The following is a 19,404-nucleotide window of genomic DNA, read 5'->3' on the forward strand; positions in this document are numbered from 1 at the left end:
TTCCAACAAAAAACCGCAGGGGACACAGTCATACACCCTAGGGGTGTGCATGGGTACTGAATATATCCGAAACCGGTCGGAACCTACCCGTTATGGTAGCGTCCGGATAGCTCATATTGAAAATAGAGTAGGTTTCAGGTATTAAAATCAGGAATCGGTGAAAATCGATTCCGGTTCATGCCTACAAGGTACCCAGAACCAGTTATTTATTTATTTTTTTTAAAAGAAAGAGTAAAGTTACTGTCTCCTCTAATGAATCAAAACAAAGACACTTTATTGTGTGATATCGTATTATGGATGTTTAACTTTATCGATGGATTGATGAGACGTATTATTTTTTTTGTTGTCGTGGATTAATCTAAATTTTATTGATATCCTATTTGACGTGATTACTGATTATGTATGTGACATTTTCGGTTTTATTTAGCGAGAGAAAAAAATTTATAGGTTCCAACAGGGTACCCGAAACCTGTGGTATATTACAGATTCCGAGTAAGTTCCGGTTTCATGATTCGACACGGTAGGGTCCGGTTTTAAAATCTTGGAACCTATCCCTTACATGATAGGGTCCGAGTATCGTGAAAAATGCAGGGTACCCGGAACCGATCACCCCTAATAGACACAATGCGGCCATTCATCTGTTCCTCTTTAAAAGATTTAGGAGGCGAAAAGGGCACTAAAGCTAGAATTATTTTTCACTGTACTTCGCTCCACTTTACTATTTCTTCAATTCAACAACACAATTATTACTTTTTCTCCCTTTTTTTTAAATTTTTTTAATCGCATTTAGTTTAATTTTTTTATACTAAATTCTCTCAACTATTTATTACTTTTTCAAAATTCAACAACACAATCATTAATTTTTTTATCTTCTTCCTCAACCCTTTATTATAGACCCACTTAGATATATATATATATATATATATATATATATATATATATATATATACCTTTTTACCAACATACTTCTTTGTCTTTTACCTATTTCAATAGGAAAAGAATTGAATTTTGAAATTTAACTCTATTACCAAACGAATCTAAGAATTGTATATCAAATTATCACTAGATACCGTCAACAATCAAACCGCAGAAGGTGCACCCGTAGATAGCTTGCATGATCATAGGCATCTTATTCCGATTAAAGGCACCAACCTAGTTCCTTTCATTACCAGTGGATCCTGCAAAATTGTCCAGAGCCAACAAATCTCCATCATAAATACTTTTTTCTAATACTCATAGTTCAATCTAGATGCTTAGTTGCTCGAGCTAGTGAGATAGCTCAGAATGCCACACCACTTGTATTTTTCCGATTTAGCGCACAATACCACATCTCACTAATAGAGGAGCATGAAAACATGAGCTGTGGTTCCTGACCTTGAAACTCATGTCCAACAGCTTCTGTATCAACTCTGTAGCATCCCTCGATCAACAGATGACTGAAAATATTCTCATCCTTTTTTCATGAGTGTAAATAAATGCATGTCAATTAGACCGAGATCTTTTGAAAATTCATTCTAGAGACTTTAATCACCTGATTCGCAGTGTTTTTCAGTGACAGCCATCTCTTCAACTCTTTCTCCTGCATCCCAATTCAAAAGAAAGAAAAAGAACGTGTGAGTTCTACTATTGATCTTGCAGCTGATTCAACCAATGCCATCCTCAGGTGAAACTGAAAAATAGAAAGCACTCTTACTCCAATTAATAGAGCCCTAGGAAGATAATGAGATGGAATCCGAACCTCCTCCGTTGGATAGTGCCTCTGGAGCTTGACTAGCTGCTCAAGCCTTTGTTGTATAGTCGATGATGCTTGCCCGGTAGCGCTGCTTCGTGACCTCACTGCTGGTCGCCAGCTCCAAGGCACCGCTGATGGAAGATCACCAGGCCATGGAGCCTGATGGAAGAGGTGATGGGTATTAAATGTAAAAAATTTAGCACCTATGGACGTCCTCATGAGTACTCGTCATCATCTTTTGAACTGTCTGCATGGACATTGTGGATCATTACGCGGCAAGTCTGGATGAATAAAGGAAGTATGACATACATGTCAAGTACAGAACATACCACAAGATAGAGACTTCTTGTGTTTCTATATCCACTGCCTCGTTCGTAAGTAAGTTCAGTTCAGAGTTGTTGAATTCAATCACCTCAATCCAAATCTTCAAAGCGCCACTTCCTGGACTACTGCCCATTTCGCCTGATGAACGTTGGATGTTTACATCTTCGCAATCACAACCTTGTATATGAAGAGTTTCCAGGGATTCCAATTCGCTGATGTCGTCAATGCCTTTGAACTTTTGACAATTCCTTATCTCAATTGTTTTTGGCCTTTTCAACTTCGAAAGGTTCTCTAATCTCTTCAAGCGATCACAATAACTAATATTTAACGTTTGCAAGCATTCCAATTCCCCCAAATCTCGGATCTCGACTAGCTCTGTGACGCTCGAAACTTCCAATTTTTTCAAGTTCTTCAAATGTGATAGAGCAGATACAGTCTTGAGAAAGAAACAACAAGCTATATCCAGTTCACATAGACTTTCTGGCAGGCAAAACCCAGCAAGATTTCTCACCTTGCAATACCAGAAAGAGATGTAACTCAAGGAGTCCAACTCTGCAATTCCAAGGTTTCCAACAGTATCATCTTCCATAGAGCATGTGTGGAACTCTAACGTATCTTATAAGTCTTTGTAGTGAAGATGGCGAGACATGTAGTTCGGTCAAACTGGTGGGAAGCTTTGGCGGCAATCGGCAGACACTGGTGTCTCTTAACTTCAAGACCCTCAAGCAGGTGAGACCCTCGATTGTTGATGGAATCTCTACGAGTGATCTACACAGCTCAGCGTCCAGCACTTCAAGCCTCTTCAGCATCCCAATGGAGGATGGCAACTCCTTAATCTTAATTCTTGTCATCTTGATCACTCTCAGCTTCTTTAGATTCCCAAAAGTATCAGGTAGTTCAGTAATTCGTGTCCCCAATAAATCCAACTCAGCCAGTGATCTCAGATTCCCCAATGAAACTGGAAGCTTCTCCAGTCCTCCACATCTACCTAAATTGAGGACCTCAAGCTTCACTAGTCGTCCAATTCTCTGAGGTAGTTCAGTAATTCAAGTGCATGATAGATTCAACCTAACCAGCTTCTTTAGATTCCCAATAGTATCGGGTAGTTCAGTAATTCGTGTACCCGATAAATTCAACTCAACTAGTGATCTCAGATTCCCCAGTGAATCCGGAAGTTTCTCCAGTCCTCCATATCTACCTAAATTGAGGACCTCAAGCTTCACCCGTCGTCCAATTCTCTGATGTAATTCGACAGTGTCTATATCTGAAAAAAAAGATCCAACTCAACAAATGATTTCATATGTAACACACGTGTAATGATACTCCCGCTATCGTATTAGTTAATTTTCTTATTGGGAATATTTCTCTTAATCTCATTAGCTCATCAGCATGGATCACCGTTTTACCTTTGTGCTTTTTATATGTGACCTCTTCCATTTGTTCACTCATTTCAAACAATCTTCGGAAATTGTGGGAGAGAGAGGTCAAGAGATGGAGAGGAAACGAGAACTTTGAGTACAAATAATTAAAAATTATTAAAGAAAATTAGAAATCAATCATTCTTCGGTATTAGACGTGAAAATGAGTTGTTCAATACTTTTAGATTTTTTTTCTTTCACTTCAAATTCTCGATATTGAAAGTATGAAAATTGAAACCTACCAAATCTCATGCTTTTTCCATCCTCTTGCACTGGTTCGCGAGTTCTCCATGGAAATTGTTAGTCTTCATCATCTCTTTGTGTTTTGTGTGCTATTCAATGTATATTATTGATCATTGATGGTTCTTGAAGATGAGTTGCCTATGTTCTTTTTCTGACAGTTGATTAGTACGTAGTCCATCAGTCTTATATATGTAATGTGCTCACTTTGATATGCTAAATTAAACTGATTAGTCATGCCATGTTTGTGAAAATCCGGCGATAAATAGCATGTATTCAAAAAATCAGGCACAATTATTAATCACATGTCGTGTTTGGATTAAAGGTTTGTGATCCAAATCACTATAAACACAACGTGACACTAGTTACCCGAATTTGGGTAACTAGTTACCTGAATTTATAAATTGCAATATGAACTTTGGTCCGTGATCAGATCACCGGATTATCTCTTTTCTTCTCCGAGATTTTTTATGTGTTCCAAGCATTTCTTAATAGAGGAAATTACTAGAATGATATTTAGATGTCTCGAATTAGGGGATTATGATATTTATTTATAGATATAGACGATTCTCCTTCGAAGTTAAAATTAGATAAAAATATATTTTTGAGTGGAAAGAGAGATTATAGAGGATGAGGGATCTGCTATATATTAAGAGGTTGGACAGAAGAGACCGTTCAGAGCTCCTAGAGAAAAAGCATGACAATTGAGACGAAGTGGGGAGAAGATCTGAGATCCCGATCGAAGGTTTGTAAATCGAATAGGAATACTAACTATAATTCTTCTCCTCATTCTCATTTTTCTTTTGTATTATTTATCAGATTTATGTCTATGATCCTTTCTAGTGTTTTGAGCTCTATTCTATCGATTAAGAACTAAACTCGTTTTCTAGGGATTCGATGAAACCTAAAACTTGTAAATAGAATTGTAAACTCTTTTCTTTATATTCCATTGAACTCAATTTATTCACATATCTTTATCTTGTTCTTAATGATGTCAAATTGATTAAATCAGGAAATCGAGCTGAACTTGGAACTCGATTTATTTGCATATCTTTATCTTGTTCTTAATGATGTCAAATTGATTAAATCAGGAAATCGAGATGAGCTTGGAACGGGAACATTAGGCTAAACCATGGATATGATAGCCTAAGTTATAGTTGGTATTTGAAAACGGGATTGTTTCATGAGAAGGATAGGAATATATACTGGATTGCCTTAGGTAGACAACAAAGGTTGACGATTGATGGATTCAAACTTATTAATTGCCTAGGAATATGTAGTAATTAATTCAATAAAAAGAATACGTTTCTACGGCACTTGGAAGAGGCGTAGGGGACTATAGAATTCTAGATTAATCATTAGGATTTCAATAGTATAGAGAGAATGGTCGATTCTGTATGGGAGAAATTGAAAATCCTAAATTCATATTCGTTGATTTCTACTCATTCCAAATTTTCTGCTTTGGTTAGTTTTCGAATTTTCTTTTAATCCACTCTTTTGATCGTTTGAATAAGTTAGTTGTTCAAATTTAGTACTTAGTGAAAGTATAGATCAGTTTCTGTAAGTTGATACACATACTTATCACTTAAAACTTGAGTTATGCGTACACTTTTAAATTTTCCACAATGAGTATTTTTCACGCCTTTACTTGGAATTGTTCCAATTTCAATACTTAGTTAAAATTGAAAATAAAAATAAATAATTAAAAAAATTCATTAATAGAAAACTGCTTAGTCTTAATATTAGCTAAAAGCCAAGGAACAACCCCCGACAGTGGCGTTAAAAGCTTGTTCCGATTAAATGAAATGTAACACAGAAGTGCACGTATTGCTCAAGTAATAAGTGATAAGTATGAGTATTTACAAAGGCTGATGTAAATTTCATATTGTGATCACTTTTAATTTTTTATAATTTAATCTTATTATAAAACCATATTCCCACTCATTCTCCGATTTTTATAGAAAAAATAAAATTCTTAAAAATTCAATCACTAAAAAAATATTCACCTTACTTAATTAGTTACAATTACCATATATCTAAAAAATAAATCAAAATCAAAACTGATATTGGATAAAAGTACTAACGCGTCCGTGAGAGCTAGTTGTTTCCTATTCGAACTTCAAAGGACGATCTATAAGACTATATTTATAAAGAAATATCATAATCCCCTAATTAGGGACATCTAAATAGTGTTCTAGTAATTTCTTCCATTAAGAATGCTTGGGACGGATGAAAAATATGGGAGAAGAAAAGAGCTAATCCGGTGATATGATCAAGAACGGCCCCGGCCTCCAAGTCTCGCGACCTCAGCTCAATAAAACTTATCTGTGCGTCAAATTTCTGTCAGAGGTAATTTCCTCGTTCTAGCTCCAAATGACGAACCGTTAAAACCATCACCCTCCTAACTCAATTAGCTTTCTGATGATATGTTTAGCTATTTGCACCAACTTACTGGAGTTTAACCTGATAAAAAAAATCGAAAACTTAAAAGTTACAATAGTCGATCAACTACCTCAAAATCGAGGAAAAAAAACACAAATGAAAAAATCAAAACCACCAAGACCTATCAAAAATGCAAATGAATGAAAAGTAAATTGAAAGCTATAAAAACTAGTCTTAAACTCTAGTAACTAGTCCCAATTAAATCCATAAAAAAGTATAGAATAACTCTATTTATATAGAATATATCTTGAGATTAGCTTTCCGATGATATGCTTTAGCTATTTGCGCCAACTTATTGGAGTTTAACCTTATAAAAAATATCGAAAACTTAAAAGTTACAATAGTCGATCAACTAACTCATATTCGAGAAAGAAAATGAAATACTAACAATCAAAACCACTTAGACCTACCAAAAATACAAACGAATGAAAAGTAAATTGAAAGCTTTAAAAAACGAGTCTTAAACTCGAGTAACTAGCCCCTATCAAACCCATAAATAAGTGTCTAACAACTCTATTCATATGGAGTAAATCTATCTTGAGATCATCTATACTTTTTTTTAAAATATTTTATGGCTAATAAAATGTAGTTATTCATCCAGGTAGTGTGCAAGGAGGCCAATGCAAGAGAAAAGAAGTGCAGTGCATATAGCTCAACCCCTTCTTAGCAATTCTCTTCAGGCCCATCCCCGAGCCAAAAATCTTAAATAGTCTTCTAAGCCCAAACCATGATGGGCCTATTCAGTAGAAATCCATTAACAGGAAGAGGTCCAATTATTCCACATAGGGATGGCTTGACGAAACTATTCATGGGCTTTAGCCCACGCTAAGGTTGAGAAAAACGTGGCACATTTTAACGACCGAGTGCCGTATCGTATGGTCAAGCTCGTGTTCTTATCAACCGGCCATTGCCGTATCATATGGGGCGAGTGCTTCGCTGCATGCGGGCAGAACGGTTATATATATGTGTTTCGATGTGTCACGGTACCATATTGGTGAAAATTACATGAAATGAATAAATCTAAGAGAATATGTTGAAGGGATTTGGAGGGAAAGGGACGAACATTATTCCTTTGCACTCTTCCATTCTAATAGGAATTATTCCTAGCACCGATTCAGACAAAAAAAAGTTTTGGATCAGAACTAGGGAATTATTTGGACCTTTCCCTTCCGAATTCCATCATCTTAATAGTAATAAGCTGTACAAAAGATGGATGGAGACCTTACCTTACACTCTGTTGATCTGCACCACCTAATATTAATTAATAGATTCCAACTAATTGAGATCTTTTCGATGTGTATTCTGGTATATGGAACCCCAATAGGTTCCAACCAATCCAGTACGAGCCGGGACAACCCACCAAATGATAATAAAACTCTCATAGCATAAATTTTCTTTATTCATAAGACTCCAACTCGAGATCTTGCTAGAGGAAAATAAGCGCCGAACCATTTGAACCAACGCATATTGATTAATGTAGATTTAAGTCGAGTTAGCTCAGTAAATAATAATAAAGCTTGCCAATTGTAGAGTTTCTTCGTTCACAAGATTTGAACTCGAATTTGAGATTTTTTAAGGGAAATAGACTTCGAACCACTTTAAACCAGCTCAAGTTAGTATATGACCTCAAACTTACTATCTATATATATCATTATTAAAAAAACAATCTTGAAGTCTATATCAATATAGAAGTAAGTAATTAGTGAGATACTTCTACCTTTCCTTAGATACAATGATCACGCAAGTTGCAGAGACTTTTGTCATTTCACTTGGAAATTTGAGCTTCGAGCATTACAATCAAATGACGACATACCGAGGGGGCCCAATCAACCTTTTTCCCCAATCGTGGATAAGTTTTGGAAGCATCGGGAGAAAATAGCAACATCAATACAAATTAAGCTAAGGAAGGAAAACATGCAGTTAGAGATGCAAAAATTTCGTTATATCTTGTGGCCATTTCGATCTTATACATTAATTTGATTGCCGATACGAACATTAAACCACGGCTACAACAGGAAACAGTGCGTATGTCGTGAAAGCTCTGGCATCAGGACCAAAAGTGGCATGAATTAGGCTTTGTACCTTTACGGACAGCGGCGAATTGAAGAAGATGGATTCTAATGCAATCCCATTTCTAGCTTCATCTATCCATGATCATCGGATCATCTGGAAAATCCTTTTATCAGCTCTTAACGTTCAGTGGACCACTGGCTGGCTCGTCTCAATCTTATCTCGAGCAGAGTCCTGATTTCGACGGCTTTGAACATAACATCGAAAAGAAGCGGCGACATAGTACTGCACGCAGCGTCTAGGGGTGGGGCCGGGGAGCCCGACCGCTGTCCCAATAAGGTCCGTTTCTTCCTAGTTCATAGTTTGTCCTTTGGACTGATGAGGGATTTGAAAATGGGGACGGATGACGAATATGCCGGGATAAGGTCGCTCACATCGGTGTCAAAAGTGCCATTTGCGTAACTCCTTGTCGAATGCCAAAAACGCAAATGGTGAGGAGAATGAGGGGGCCTTTGAAGGGGTTCAATTTTACAAGCTACAAACACCACACTTGCTTTTCCACTCCCAATTGACATATTGTCGATTTTGATGGAGGGTTCTTTCGCTCATCTAGCACGAACTATTTTTTTCTATATAACATTTTACACGTTTTGTTTTATTATTAGTAGATATTTTAGAATAATCAAAATGAGTGAATTTTATATCACCGATTAATTTGCGGTCAGTCAAAAGAAGAAATCCTTCTAGTCAAAATGAGTAGCAAACGCAGCTCAAAAATCAAAACTTGCTTGAGCTTAGCAAATATAAAGGTGAATTGTCTTGAGATATTAACTAATCGACAGTAAGTTTTAAGTAAGTATTTATAGTTGTGAATTTGACGGAATGGACGGATTGGGCGGTTAGATATATAATTGCACTCGTCGAGCACATCATGTCATATCGATGAGTCTTTTTTCATTTAGGTCATTGTCTAGGGACTTATTAGGTTAGCAATTATGGCATAATGCATGTCACTCTCCATTCTATCTTTGATTGGCACAAATGGCCCACTGCCCTCACTCATCAACCTTTTAGGTATGAAAAGTGAGCCATCCCCTAGCTAGATGCACTCCTAGCCCTCATTTTCTATGGTGAACATCCAAACACGGAGCCATAGAATATGCCTTCATCACTAAATGGATATCTTCATTTAATTATATTGGAACTCAGGTATATCTGATACATTGGAATTGAAATAAATATTTTCATAATTTTCTTCATTTTTTTCTTTACTGTATCTTTTATGAGTTGCAAAGAATATTTTTTTCTGAATAATCTTTTTTTTTTCAACTTGATAGAACGATATTTCCTTCAATAAATTTGGATTATGCTCATTCTATCGTTCCAATTAACTTTTATTCAAGTATGATGTATTTTATTTGATATTCAATTATCTATATATATAAATTGAGATCTTGATTAATAAGTTCGTCTTTTTAAATTACATTCATCTTCATCTTCAAGTTACATTCAATTAGCAAAAAAAAAAACCACATTTTTCTCAATAAAATTATATTTCACATTATAAAACTCATTTTATTCGTTTCTATTCCATTCCGACGTACCAAACGTGACCTTAATTTGTAGGCACATTTTGTCTATAAAATATACTGTGGCAAGTAAAAAGTTAAGTCGACCCAACTTCAAAATAAGCTCCTAGGAAACCTCCATATCTTCCATCACAACAACTCCAATGGGGAATCATGACATATCATAGGTTCTCCATGCATAGATTGAAACCGGACATACTTTCTCTTATGATGTAAATCAAATCTGATCAACAATATCTTTTGGCAGAAATTTTTCAAGAGTATTAATTCCTTACATTGATTTTTAAAAATTGATTCTTGCAAAGGAAGATGCGACTTTTAGAATATGCCTGTGGAGTGTACTCATCGGCAAATTTTACTTTCAAAAGTAAAGCTTCATGTTTTGACTTCCTTATTATTCTATACCCACTTATGAAAAGAAACAGCACTGATTTAACGTAATCAAAAGAACTGATCGAACCATATCCGTATACAATTCCAAGCAAAGAGTACGAGTGTCCATCTATGAACATCTTGAATACAATTTGAAATGACATCCTTGTTTGTAAGGTCTCATTCGATACACGGAAATGGAACAAAACAAATATCTCATGCTTTCACTCCATTTTTTTTATATAGTGTTTTTTTTTTGAGTTAGAAAGAGTTTTTCATCATCATGAGAACATTGGTTTTTCAACTTGATGGAATGAATTTTCCGTAATAAAATTGAAGTAATGATCAATTCTACCATATCTACTAAGTTTTTAGCGAGTATAATTAAGGGTAAATTGCACTGGTGGTCCAAAATGTTTTACAAATGTTTCATTATGGTCCAAAAAGTTTTTTTCGCTACATGATGGTACAAAATGTTTCAAAATTATTTTATTATGGTACAAACCGTCAATTGGCCTTAACGCCGTTAACATTTTGCTGACGTGGCGCGTCTTATGTGTCACTTTTGTTACGTGGAACCAATCATAGTGCGCCACGTCATTTAAGAGAAAATAAAATTTTAAAAAGTCCAAAAAAATAATTAAAAAATACAAAAAAAGAGTAAAAATTTAGAAAAAAAATAAAAAATATTTAAAAATTTAAAAATTTAAAAATTTAAAAATTATTTTTAAAAAATTAAAATTTTTTATTTTTAAATATTTTTTTATTTTTAAAAAATAATTTAAAAAAATTTTAATTTAATAATTTTAATTTAATATTAAAATTATTTTTAATTTAAAATAATAAAAATTATTTTTAGGATTATTTTTAAAATTTTTAAAATTTTTAAATTTTTAGAATTATTTAAAAATTTTCGGCCACGTCAGCGTCGGTTTGACGGCGTCAAGCTCGAGTTGACGGTACCATCATGAAACAACTTTGAAACATTTTATATCATTATGTAGCGAAAAAAACTTTTTGGACCATAATGAAACATTTGTAAAATATTTTTGACTACCAGTGCAATTTACCGGTATAATTAACTTCTTTTTTACTTTATATATATATATATATACATATGTACATATACATATATAAATATAAATAGAATGATATTCTAATAAGTAAGTCTGTTTGCTTAAATATGAACTCCTTTCATATTCTAAAATAGGTCATAAAGTATTTTTTATCTCAATAGAATTACGTTTCATTTTATGAAAGAAATTTTATTCCTTGGTCAAGAGAAAGGAAGGGGAGAAAGGAAAAGGAGGGAAAGAAAGGGATAGAGGAAAAGAGAGGGGATGGTGATTGGAGGATTTATTTTCCTTTATTTAGACTTAGATTATAAACGGTGAAAGGAAAGGAAAAGGAAAAAAAAATCACTTTGTTTTTTTTTAAAGTAATAACCCAACTTCACCCAACTCAACTCTATTTTTCCACATATTCAATAGTATAATCATTATTATTTTATTTTTTCTTCTATTTAATAATACTTTATCGCTCATAATTTTTCATGCTATTTTTATAATTAATTTTTAATAATAAATTTCCTATCTACTTTTACATCTATATATACATACATATATATTATCACACTTTGATATATTTTGTCAACACTTGCAATTATTATACAAAATCAAGTTGAGTTGGATTACTAATCCAACTCGAAAACCAAAAGCAAGCTTAATTATTATTCTTGTGCGCTTAATTGGGGCAAAATAGTCTTTTTAAGTTTTAAATATCTTACACTATTATTTAAGCGAGAGTTCTATTTTGTAACTACCTCTCAATCTATAAGGTGATTGAGAAGTCAAAAATATCATTTATTCTTAATTTAAATATTTATAATTTAAAATAAAATAGAAAACAATATAGATCACTTGATATTGTTCTCCTCTACTCTCTTTTCCTCCCATGTGTCACTCTCTCCTTATTTTGCTATCTTCTCGCTCAACCTCATAGCCCCACATTTTATCATATTATTTTTCAAATTTTATAACCAATTTTTACTTTTATCTTCTCACCATTTTTTTTATTCTTCTTTTAAATCAATCGTATTTCCATGAATATAATATCTATCAAGTCCTTCAATTTAAGCTAAATATAAATTGAATGAACCATAACTGTGTAACTTCATATTCGTGAGGGATATGCATCATTTCATAAGAAAGTTTTATAAGACCTTTTATAACCTTGGACCCCCCTTCCTCTTCCCCTTCTCTCCGGTCGAAGAGAAATATAAAGGATAAATCCCCCACCCCGCCCCGCCCCACCCTCCTAACGCCCCACCCCCCCTTAAAGGCCTATGAGACCTTTGGCAACCTTGCCTGGAGTGGTGTTGGTTAGCTGCAACTATCACTGTCTTTCTCTCCCTCTGTCTTCGAAGGAGTGAGGTGGAGTGTTAAAAAGGTGCGTCGGTGACTCGTTGCTCATCACCATGGCCCCTAGAGTGGTCATCAAAGTCCTCTAGGGCCATCAATAACCTCACCTTGGGCGACGGTGGCTAGCTGTAGCCACCACTGCCCCTGCCTCTCCTTGTGTCTTTTATTTTAAAATTATGTTTCAATTTTTGACATTATAAGAAGAATGAAATAACATATGAAAGGCCCTTATAAAATTATCCGATAGGTAATGGCCTAATCTAAACAAAAATAAACATTACTATCCATATTGATATTTATTTACCACTTGATCCTCTTTTGTACAATCAGCATGGCAAGTGGATAAGGAAGAGTTCCATTACTTTCCAATCAAGATATTCTTACTTCAATGTCTTTTTTTTTTCTCATTGGCATGGTAAAATTAAATATAAATCCTAATGGATAAGAAAGGGGCACATGTGGCTCTCTATGTATGTCGAATCTAAAAATTCTTGATCACCAGACGAAAATATGCGTTATTACGTTACACCATTTTTGGTGGGTTCTTACTTTAACTTCTATCTACTTTTTCCTTATCCATTCCCGTATTACGCCCTGCCTTGAAAAAAGGTAATGGCATGGGTACGTAATTATCAATTTACTCTGTTTTTGGGACGGATAAAATGTGGCTCCTTGACTTGAAAGTTCAGTTCTGTATTGTTTTATGAGAATTTTGGTCATCAAAAGGGGGTTGGGGAACAATGACTTCAAATCAAGAACTTCGATGCAAATAGCATTTAGATTTACTTTTTCTCTCTTTTTCTCGGGTTCCCCGCAAGTGGGACACGAGATTCCCTCTTGATTTATTATTGTGAACACGATAATTGTGTTTAATTAAATGAATTATGGGAACCACAAGGTCTCCTTCCATAATAATTATATATAATCATTCATCTTTTCATATACGTGTTACATATATGAAAATTAAACAAATGTATGTCTCGATGAATGTAGGCTCCCTATAATTAAAGGTTTTACAACTCGTTCGATTTCGCAATCAAATTTTTAAAATTTTAACTCTAACTTTAACTCTACTCACTACACAACAAAAATCAACAATACAATTATTACTTTTTCAATTTTTTCAATTTTTTTAACTATTTAATTTAATTTTTAATACTAAATTCTCTTAATTATCAATTACTTTTTCCATAATTCAACAATACAATTATTATTTTCTCTCAACTATTCATTACTTTTTTACACTTTTTTTCATAATTTAACAACACAATCATTACAACCCAATTAAAATCAAAACTCAACTTTACTTAACTCTAAAATCAAACACGCCTAAATTTTGGAGAAAACATGTCTAGATGAAAGGAATGTGAGATTAATTTCCCTTTATCATAATTGAGCATTATTGGTATACAAGACTAGTACATGTACATAGTTTTGTATATGAATCACTTCCTCCTACCCATAATGATTTTTCCAGAATAAAAGCGATATGATTTTTTAAATTCTTATCATGTATTCAATGATGACTGATAAAATATGTGAGACAATTGCACGAGATAATTTATTAATTAATTTATCGTACTTACGGATGTATTTTGGTCTAAATAGGAGCCAACCAAGAGACCACTACCGATTTGGTCAAGGTCGTTAGTGGGCAAGAACGATCCCAATGATATCTACCAAATGGTGGTAGCCGACGTTGAGCCATCACTACTAGAAAATCTCCTTCATTTCATGTCTTTCTTGTGAATAAAGAATTAAGAAGTATGAATAATGATGATAAGATATCAGCCTCTAATACCCCGATCGACGTTGCCGGTAGTCACAAAGTTTGCGAGCCGCCTCAATCTAGGTTGTGGTGGCTGGGCATCGGCCCCACCACCCCCTCTCCATTGACCCCTTGTTAATATCCCCTATATATAAAACCTTTCTTAAATACAAATTTAATAGCTATTTTTAATTAATATTTTCTTAATTAAAAATGAGTTTTATTTTATTACTGATCAACATAATAATCTTGCAAATGTTGATATGAGCGAAATAAATTAGGTAAATTCCTATCATTTTTAATAGAATATCCTAATCCTAATACTCTCTAAACACAATACTTGGATAACAAAAATCTATTACTCTTTTTTCAGTGTGCATCCTAGTATCCAAAAACTCAATAGGAAAATTCTATAATTTTTTTTCTATGTGAACCTTGACATTTGGAAGTTCAATTGAACCCCGACTAATCCAATTGAGTGGAGTCGGCCCATTAAGGGATAAAGCTCTCCTAACGTGGATTTTCTGCATTTACAATGACTTAAATCCAGACTTTGCTTGAATAAAATAATCGCCAAACCACTTAAACCAATTCATGTTTGTGAAAAATTCTATAAGTTTTTAATCTTGTCCGTTTACAAGTTTCATATACCTTCCTATCTTGGTAATCTAATGCCGGATTATAGTTAGTAGTTATGCCAGGGGAAAATTTACAAGAAAAAATGAATTTAATACCTTATATATATATATATCAGACAAGGATAAAAGCTACATTTGTTCTATTTAGTTTTTCGTGTGTTAGTCCCGTTTTCGGTTTTCCAACCAAAAGAGGGAAAAAGAAAAAGATACAGGCAACAAAAGACAGCTCTATGTAAGCTGCAACAAATTAGAAAGACTTACTGGTTTACATAGCGTTTCATAAAAAAAATTAAATTTGATTTCATTTAATTTGAGGAAATAAAGACAAAAATAGTTGAAAAAAATATGCGAGAGAATTTAAAAAAGAAGATAAAATTGTAATGATTGTGTTATTGAATTAAGAAAAAAAATTGAAATTGAAAAAAATCGAATAATTGAGAGAATTTAATATTAAAAAATTAATTCTAATAATATATAAGAAAATATATAGAAGATAATTTAAAAAAATAAAATAAAAAGTTAATGATTATATTATTAAATTAAAAATAAAATAAAATAAAATTTTATCATCAAACATAGCATTAAATTCATTAAGACTTACCTCCTTTGACATTGTCTTTCATTACGTCATCAATTGACTTTTAAAGTTGTATGTATATTATTGGATTAACTGTGCAGATATTTTGCCTTCTTCAAGACACCAAATAAAACTTCCTGGGTTAAAATCCGTTATCAACACTTAAAAGATGACATCTAAAGTCCAATAACAAAAAAACAAGGATTTTTCTATTATAATATATATATATATATATATATATATATTTGATAGGCAAAATAGGGTCTAATCTATATCATTAGCCAGGGTATATGATAAAGGCTGTAATTATGTCGCTTTCACATGTAAAGCATTTGATGCACTCACTATTCAAACGTTGGACCCGACCGAACCCCCATAAAGGCCAAGTCTCTGGGCAATTCTCCTCAAATTATCGCCGATATGGTGAAAATTTCGCCCCTAGACGAAGATATTTTGGCTCAGTTAGTGTAATCAGGCCAGCTGGCAAGTGAAGACACGCGCTAGATCCAAAGCCCCCGGATAAAAGAGAGGAGGGCCCGACTCCACGTGCCGCCACGGCCCCTCCGTCGCGCTGAGCTGTCACATGCCACGTGGACGTCGAGCCCACGAGCGCCACGTGTCAAGATCTCGACCGTCTGAATGGGAACACCTTCCGTCCGGATGTAAAATGGGCTCCACGGTGAAGAAATATTTTATACTATATAAAAAAAAGAAGAGAGAGATTCAGCACAGTTGCGTCTGATTTTCATATAAAATTACAAGACGATGATGGCTTCGATTGTAGTCAATAGTTTTTATATGTTGGTCATGCGTGTGTGGAATGGATTTGTTAAATATGCAAATGTCTCAATCACAAAATAGACGTACATGCAAGAAAAATTCCAACCTTGAAAGGCACTTCATATCCAATCATTTGAATCGAATGGGCAATGTGTCGAGTAATGCAACGATTCGAGATATTCTGCGGTACATTAGGAGTTGATCCATAACGACAGTTAAACATCGGATGCTCCCCAAAGGTAGTGATGAGTTCAAGTTTCTTATCGTACAGGGAAAGTTTTGCTCTCGATTCCGTGGATGTCACCTTATTATATCGATACATGATCGATTAGACGACAGACGGGGCAGCCAGTGGTATTAGGGCGACCCTTTGCGATGCGGCATGTATTGTCTCGACTATAATAACCGAGCGAGCCAATTCTTGTCATAGCGCATCGATGATTTGTTTGGAGGTGAACTTATGGAGGAGAAAAGTTTGGCAACTCGGGGAAGTGAGAATGGGACAAATTCTATTGCCAAAAATGACCTCTTGACATTCTTGTCGCGTAGTGCTCTTCAGACCAAGTTATTAAATCTCGGTGCCACACGTGGCGTCCATTTACCGAGTACAAGGAAAGACAGCATTCATCAATTTGAAAACTTTTAATATATATATATATATATAATAGTATTGGGCAAACTAGGCATGGTGGACCCCTTGACCATATAAGAAATTTTAAATCAGCCCAATAATTAATATTCGTAAACATAAATATTAAATATATTCAGCAAAAATAACTTAAATAACAAATTACCAATAAAATTTTAAAAAATTCAATACGGCTTTGTCTCTCTCCCTCGGTCCTCTCATTTCCTCCATTTCTCTCAAATCCAAACAAAACAATAATATATTTATCAGGAAATAACATTAATAATATGTCTTAGTAACTATATGCCATTACACTAACCTTTCACTACGTGGCTTGCATAAACGATTAATCCAACTACTTTGCGGATGATTAGGACAGTTATTTCAAGTGATCATACAACTTTCGTATTCATGCAATGTCTGAATTTAATAGCTTGAAATTTTTGCGTGATATAAAAATGCTTAATTCAAAATTCACGCAACCTCTTCACTAAAACCTGAAAACCCTAGATCATGTCGTAATAAATGCAATTGAGAGCATATCCAATTCATCATTCATATTCTATGTTGTCACGTTATTGAGAGGTCATTTCTTCTCTTTACAAGTTGTTTATTAGAAAGATATATACTCTACCTATCATTTAATGCTTCTAATGAGTGACAATCTTGATCACCGGGTGAAAGTTGATAAAGAAACCGTATTACTACGAAAAGTAATATAAAATCGATCATAATCTGATCAACAGTTAATTTGGATACGCCTAGATCCGTAACAGTAAAAATTTTCCATGACCAATAACAGAAAGCAGCTGTCTCTTCTTCTCTCCAAAACCGGTAGCTCATTATTGACAGTCCACTCGATCTCACCTAACGTAAAAAGCATATTAGCTATCGCGCATCGCCTCCACGGAGATCGATGTGCCAATAAATCACGCACGCGAGATGCTTTGCTTTGTTCCCATGACCGAGCCCCAAAATAGTAAAAGGACTAACATCAATAAAACAATTACCACATGAACTATCGAGATAATATTAATGCGAATTTAATTACCGTCTAACAGACTTCCAGGAAGCAAAATTAATTATCGTCGTAATTGAAATCCGACGTGGCACCTCACGCTGTGCGTGCACCCACCCTGGTAAATAATTGGAGGGGGGAAGAAGAAGTTGCAGAGAAAATGTGAGACCGAGGAGAGAGAAAGTAGAGAGAGAGAGGGCCTTATCCACTGAAGCTTCCCCTTCCTCCTCCCCCCCCGAACCCTTTATAAAAGCAGCCTCACAGTCCTTTCATTTCCTCAGACGATCACCGTCTTATCTCTCTCTCTTCTTTCTCTCTCTAGCTCTGCGACACGGTCGTCTCTCGAATCAGTGGCACAGACTCGGCGGCTGCAGACCGACCCAATGGCCACCAGCAGGACCTACCCGGCCCGCCCCGGTTACCGCTTCCTCCCCGCCGACCAGATCGCCCCGGCGGCCCCAAACGACCCTGCCTTCGAGCTCGACGAGTCCGACATCTACGACTCGCCGGCGGTGATCCGCCGCGCCGCTGCTGCTGCTGCTGCTGTTGCTTCCGCCCCAGGGTCCCGGATCTCGAAGAAGGCTGCGGGGGCCAGGCGGGCGGACTCCGAGGGCCGGCCAAGTGGACCGTCGTCGCTCCCGGTCGACGTCCCGGACTGGTCGAAGATCCTGCGGGAGGAGTACAGGGAGAGCAAGAGGAGAGACATCCTGGATGACGACTCCGAAGGCGGGGACAACGATGCGAACGGCGGCGAGGGGATGCGGGTGCCGCCGCACGAGCTGGTGGCGAGGACGAGGATGGCGTCGTTCTCGGTGCACGAAGGGAGGGGGAGGACTTTGAAAGGGAGGGATCTTAGTAGGGTCAGAAATGCAATATGGGAGAAAACAGGGTTCGAAGATTAATTTCAGGAAATTATTGATTCCCTCAGAGGAAAAGTTTTGATGAATTTTCGTAGGCAAAAAAGAAAGAGGAAAAAAGGAAAAGGGATTAATTAATTCGGAAACGCGGCGGGAATATTTATTGGTATATTTTGATAATATATTAAATATTAGAAGATTTTTGCTTTTTCTTTTTTCCTTCTTCGTAGGGACAGCCTTGATGTTGACTTTTGGGCTATTTTATATATTTCGGGACCCGAAGATTGAATTATTTGCGGGAGATTTTTACATGTCGTTTTCTTATTTATTGTTCTTGGTTCTCCTCAATTCCGCGTTCGGATGCTTTATTTTCTTGAATTTTCACTCCCATTTGTGGAAAATAAATACAAAAATTATACCTAGAGTGAAATAAATAAGGATAGAATGGGTAAAAATTCTTCAAGCATAAATAAGAAAATTTCATACGATTTGAATCTTTTTTATGTTCGAACTACATAATGTCATTACGGGACCCAAAAAAAACAGAAAGACCTCAAAACAGGTTAAATTTCAACACATGTAATTTCCATT

The 19,404-nt window shown here is 35.2% G+C and overlaps 2 protein-coding genes across 2 annotated transcripts; one reads left to right on the forward strand and one right to left on the reverse strand.

The window, feature by feature from the left end:
• Nucleotides 1–1,778: 1,778 nt before the first annotated feature.
• On the reverse strand, nt 1,779–3,493 carry LOC116200519 (plant intracellular Ras-group-related LRR protein 4-like). The gene is made up of 5 exons (XM_031531365.1): nt 3,463–3,493; nt 3,130–3,320; nt 2,721–3,084; nt 2,062–2,608; nt 1,779–1,863 (listed from the first exon to the last, which is right to left on the reverse strand). Exons 1-5 carry the CDS (start codon nt 3,491–3,493, stop codon nt 1,779–1,781), a joined length of 1,218 nt encoding a protein of 405 aa, XP_031387225.1.
• A 14,622-nt stretch (nt 3,494–18,115) lies between these two features.
• On the forward strand, nt 18,116–19,161 carry LOC116201664. The gene has a single exon (XM_031532965.1). The coding sequence runs from the start codon at nt 18,340–18,342 to the stop codon at nt 18,856–18,858; it is 519 nt and encodes a 172-aa protein (XP_031388825.1). The 5' UTR covers nt 18,116–18,339; the 3' UTR covers nt 18,859–19,161.
• Nucleotides 19,162–19,404: the final 243 nt, after the last annotated feature.

This window comes from Punica granatum, chromosome 3 (genome assembly GCF_007655135.1).
Source record: "Punica granatum isolate Tunisia-2019 chromosome 3, ASM765513v2, whole genome shotgun sequence".
Classification (NCBI taxonomy): domain Eukaryota; kingdom Viridiplantae; phylum Streptophyta; class Magnoliopsida; order Myrtales; family Lythraceae; genus Punica; species Punica granatum.